The sequence below is a fragment of the Suricata suricatta genome, chromosome 13 (assembly GCF_006229205.1).
Source record: "Suricata suricatta isolate VVHF042 chromosome 13, meerkat_22Aug2017_6uvM2_HiC, whole genome shotgun sequence".
In the NCBI taxonomy this organism is placed as follows: domain Eukaryota; kingdom Metazoa; phylum Chordata; class Mammalia; order Carnivora; family Herpestidae; genus Suricata; species Suricata suricatta.
In genome coordinates, this window is record NC_043712.1 from 35449494 (window position 1) to 35454306 (window position 4813).

The 4813-nt window shown below is 44.4% G+C and overlaps 1 protein-coding gene across 1 annotated transcript; it reads left to right on the forward strand.

Annotated features, from left to right (window-relative positions):
• Positions 1-247: 247 nt before the first annotated feature.
• LOC115276407 (olfactory receptor 2S2) lies at positions 248-1195 on the forward strand. Its single transcript, XM_029920417.1, has one exon. It carries the CDS (start codon positions 248-250, stop codon positions 1193-1195), a length of 948 nt encoding a protein of 315 aa, XP_029776277.1.
• The last annotated feature ends 3618 nt before the right edge of the window (positions 1196-4813 follow it).

Here is a 4813-nt window from a genome sequence, read left to right on the forward strand (position 1 = left end):
TGGAATATTTGAGGCTTTTCCTCAGGGCTAGTGCACGGAGAGTTCTGTTGTGTTCCAGCCCTGACCTTCTCTCATCCAAGAGCTAAGGACACTCCTACCTACTGTCCCTTACAGCCACTCTCCTCTTACATACATATGCTCTCCTTTCTGTAGCAGAGACTTCACGGCATACTAGATGCCCGAGACTCTTCTCAAGAAAGCCTGATGTGCTGCTTTTGTACTTTGCTGACGACAGAAAGTATATCACATGGAAAAAGCCAACTGGTCCTCCCCCGTGGTGGGGTTCATTCTCCTGGGACTCTCTGGCCACCCAAGGCTGGAGAAGACCTTATTTGTGCTAATCCTGTTGATGTACCTGGTGATCCTGCTGGGCAATGGGGTCCTCATCCTGGTGACCATCCTTGACTCCCGCCTGCACACGCCCATGTACTTCTTCCTGGGGAACCTCTCCTTCCTGGATATCTGCTACACAACCTCTTCCATCCCTCTCATCCTGGACAGCTTCCTCTCTCCCAGGAAAACCATCTCCTTCTCAGGCTGTGCTGTGCAGATGTTCCTCTCCTTTGCCATGGCGGGGACAGAGTGTGTGCTTCTGGGCATGATGGCATTTGATCGCTATGTGGCCATCTGTAACCCCCTGAGGTACCCTGTGGTCATGAGCAGGTCTGTCTATGTGTCCATGGCTGTCAGCTCCTGGACAATTGGTGGGGCTGCTTCTGTGGTACACACATCCTTGACAATTCAGCTGCCCTTCTGTGGGGACAATGTTATCAACCATTTCACATGTGAGATCCTGGCTATCCTGAAGCTAGCCTGTATTGACATCACCATCAATATGATCAGCATGGGGGTGACAAATGTGATCTTCCTGGTGGTTCCAGTTCTATTCATCTCTGTGTCTTATATCTTCATCATTGCTACCATTCTGAGGATCCCCTCCACTGAGGGGAGGAAAAAGGCCTTTTCTACCTGCTCTGCCCACCTCACTGTGGTGGTCATCTTCTATGGGACCTTATTTGTCATGTATGGGAAGCCCAAGTCTAAGGATCCCCAGGGGGAAGACAAAGAGGACCTTTCAGACAAGCTCATCCCTCTCTTCTATGGGGTGGTGACCCCCATGCTCAACCCCATCATCTACAGCCTCAGGAACAAGGACGTGAAGGCTGCTGTGAAGAACCTGGTGGCTCAGAAATAGTTCACCCAGTGATAGAGGAGGGGTCCGCTGCAGGTCTCACTTCTGTGCAAGAGAGGACTTTTGATCATTACAGGTCCCACTCCAAAGGCAAGCCACATTAATTGAAATGATCTCTTGCTCCTAAGTCCATTTTCAGGGAATGTGTAGCTTTTCAGATTGTATCATCAAGTTTCAGCCAAATATCTGAGAGCTTCAACAGATAACCAGACAATTAATTGCTATGTTATGTCTGAAGACATTCTGAATACATGCAAAAACTGAAGAGACAGTACCATTAGAGCAGGCTGAATAGGCCATACAGTGTGTAAGCTGCAGAGTCAGTGCATGGAGAGGGCTCTCACACCCATTTGTCATCCCTCTAGGACCACCGAGGACCACCAGCAAAACAAGGAGGGAGTAGAAATATTAATTACTAGATTTAGTTCACCTGACATATCAAGAAGGGAACAAAGATAAAGTCTCCACATAGAGAGCTTTTGAATGAGAAGAACCTAGGCTGATATTCTGAATTGATTTTTAACTCTGAGATAATTGAGGCTATTTTTGTCCTAATACATTTTGCATTATGAAATACTGGTATTAAATTAAATTCAAGAAGGAAAATAAAGTTAGAATTTGATGTTTACCACTTATACAATCCCCAATAGAAAAACTAGTTTTCTATTAGAGAATAACTCATATTCTGAAAGGAAAGGAGAGAGAGAGAGAGAGAGAGAGAAAGAAAGGAAGGAAGGAAGAAAGGAAGGAAGGAAGGAAGGAAGGAAGGAAGGAAGGAAGGAAGGAAGGAAGGAAGGAAGAGAAAGAGACAATGAAATAAAGGTGATAGATAAATAGAGGCTAAAAATATTTGAAGACTTTAGCAGACTAAAATTTGACATATTTCTTTGTTCCAAGAGTTCTCAAAGTCTTTAATGTGGTCAAGTATACTGTGAATGTCCAAGAGCTGTACAATTGGTAGCATTTTTGAACTTCCATATCTCATCACAATTAAAAACTTGGAACGATATTCTACCTATGACTTTGGGCAGGTTGCTTCCCCTTTCTCAGTCTATTACTTCGTATTTTAAAAACTAATCATTTGATTTTAGACAAATTTTTTAAGGTATTATAAGTGCTATTTATGGTAAACACAAGAGAACAACAAGATAGCAGTACTAGTAGTACTAGTAGCAGTTGTACTAGTACCATGAACGCTGCACAGGACTGTGTAGCATGTGGAAATGAGCAAGACCTGGTTCCTATCTAGAACCAATAAACCCAAAATGAATAAGTTTCAGAGATGGTAGTAGATGGACAGAAGCAATTTTGGGACAGTTTTATTAAATTCCTTGATCATTGACAGACGTATTTAACAAGAATACAGAAACTTGGGGTGCCTGAGTGGCTCAGTCGGTGAAGCGTCCAACTTCAGCTCGGGTCATGATTTCAGTTAGTGAGCTTGAGCCCAACGGGGGGCTCTGCACTGACAGAGAGGAGCCTGCTTGGGACACTCTCTCTCCCTGTATCTCTGTCCTGCCCACTCACACACGCTCACTCCCTCAAAATAAATAAACATTAAAAAAATAAATGGTGTTGAGAAAACTGCAGAGATACATGCAAAAGAATGACACTGGACCACTTTCTTTATCATACACAAAAATAAAATATAAATGGATGAAAAGCATGAAACTCCTCAAGAAAACATAGGCTATAACTTCTTCAATATTGGCTTTAGCAAATTTTGCTGCATATGGTTAACTCACGCAAGGGAAACAAAAGCAAAAATAAACTTTTGGAACTACACCACACCAGAAGGCTTTTGCACAGTGAAGGAAAACATCAGTTAAACATAAAGACAACCTACAGTATGGGAAAAAATATTTGCAAACAACATATTTGATAATATATTTGGTTAATATTCAAAATACATAATGAACATATGAGCGCCTGGGTGACTCAGTCGGTTAAGGGGCCGACATCAGCTCAGGTCATGATCTCCAGGGTGTGAGTTTGAGCCCCACATCGAGTTCTGTGCTGAGAGCTCAGAACCAGGAGCCTGCTTCAGATTCTATGTCTCCCTCTGTTTTGCCTCTCCCCTGCTCAAGCTATGTCTCTCTGTCTCTCAAAGATGAATAAATTATTCAAAATTTTTTTAAAGAATACATAAAACTCAACACCAAAAAAAAAAAACCCACAAATAATTTGATTAAAGTAGGCAGAGGACCTAAATAGACATGGCATACAGATGGCTAACAGAAACATGAAAAGAGGCTAAATGTCACTATTCATCAGGTTAATGCATATTAAACCCACTACGAGATACTACCTCTCACCTGTCAGAATGCCTAGGACCAAAAGGTAAGACATGACATGTTGTGGAGAGGAAGTGGAGAAAATATTAAACCTAATGCTTGTCAAGTGTCTATTGCAATGACTGGCACATGGGAGCCACCCAAGGAATGTGGCAATTCTGCTGCTGCTGCTGCTGTTAGACAACTGTCCTGCCTCCTGTTCTGGATGTCTAGGACTTCAACATGGGGACAAAGTACTCTGTTCCCGGATTGAGCACTGGTTTCTCTGAGACCCCAGGGAAATCCTGGATGAAACCAGCATCTGCTGAATGCTCTTGCCAATCTCCACTTGACCACTTCCCCGTCATGACCACTAATTGGGATGTGGGGTGGGGTCCCTGGAGGCCCCAGGTATGCTTGGGGCCTGTTCCCCTTGCACATTTGACTTTCCAAACTTTAAATTGCTTCTGGGACTAACAGGGTCCCTCTAGGAGGTCACAGCTGCTGCTCAAGGACTCCTGTCTCTCCTGGGAAAATGTACCACTGGGATTTCTGGGCCTCAGACCAGGAGGACAGGTGCTCTCCATGAAGCGTCTGTACCTGAGGCACCAGGTGAGCCTGCACAGCTAGGAGGAAGGATGGGAGAGAAACGCCAGCAGAGGCTGACCTTTCCATAAGGATTTAGGAGGGAGAAGAAGACAGAGGGTCTCAGAGGTAAAGCAAACCCAGCAAGGGAGTGTCTGGGGTCTTTCTCTGGCATCAGGGTCTGGCCCAGGCCACAGTGTGGAGCTGAGGACCGTGTCTGGGATCAGGAGACTCGGAGAGGTGTCTGTAAGCAGGATGCGGTGAGAGATTAACAATAATCAATTCTAAAAGAGAACGATCATAACACAATATCATAATACAAGCTATGTGGGTGTGGTCTCTCCAAGTATCTCATTATGCTGTAGCCCACCCCCTTCTACTTGTGACGACACAAGGTGCTCAAATGCCCACAGGATGAGATGCAGTGACGTGAGTGAGCCAGGGGCTGGGATGCAGCACGGGGCTACTCCTCACCTGCTGACCGTGTGTACATGGACCATCTTCTGCTTCCCGACCACAGCTGGAGGTGGTGATGGGGAAGGAATTGAAATGTCAAATGCTGGTAAGGGGGAGGGGGAATTACTGTTCTGAGAATTTTTTCCCCTGAATACAATTTGTGCCCATAGTATTAGAATAGTTGATACTATTGCAAAGGTACAAAAGGAATCCCTTTGATTTTTCTATAATTTCTTTTCAGTCACTTTTACTCACACCAGTTGTTTTGCTAACTGAGATCACAGCAATGTGTACAGTTTGTATTCTC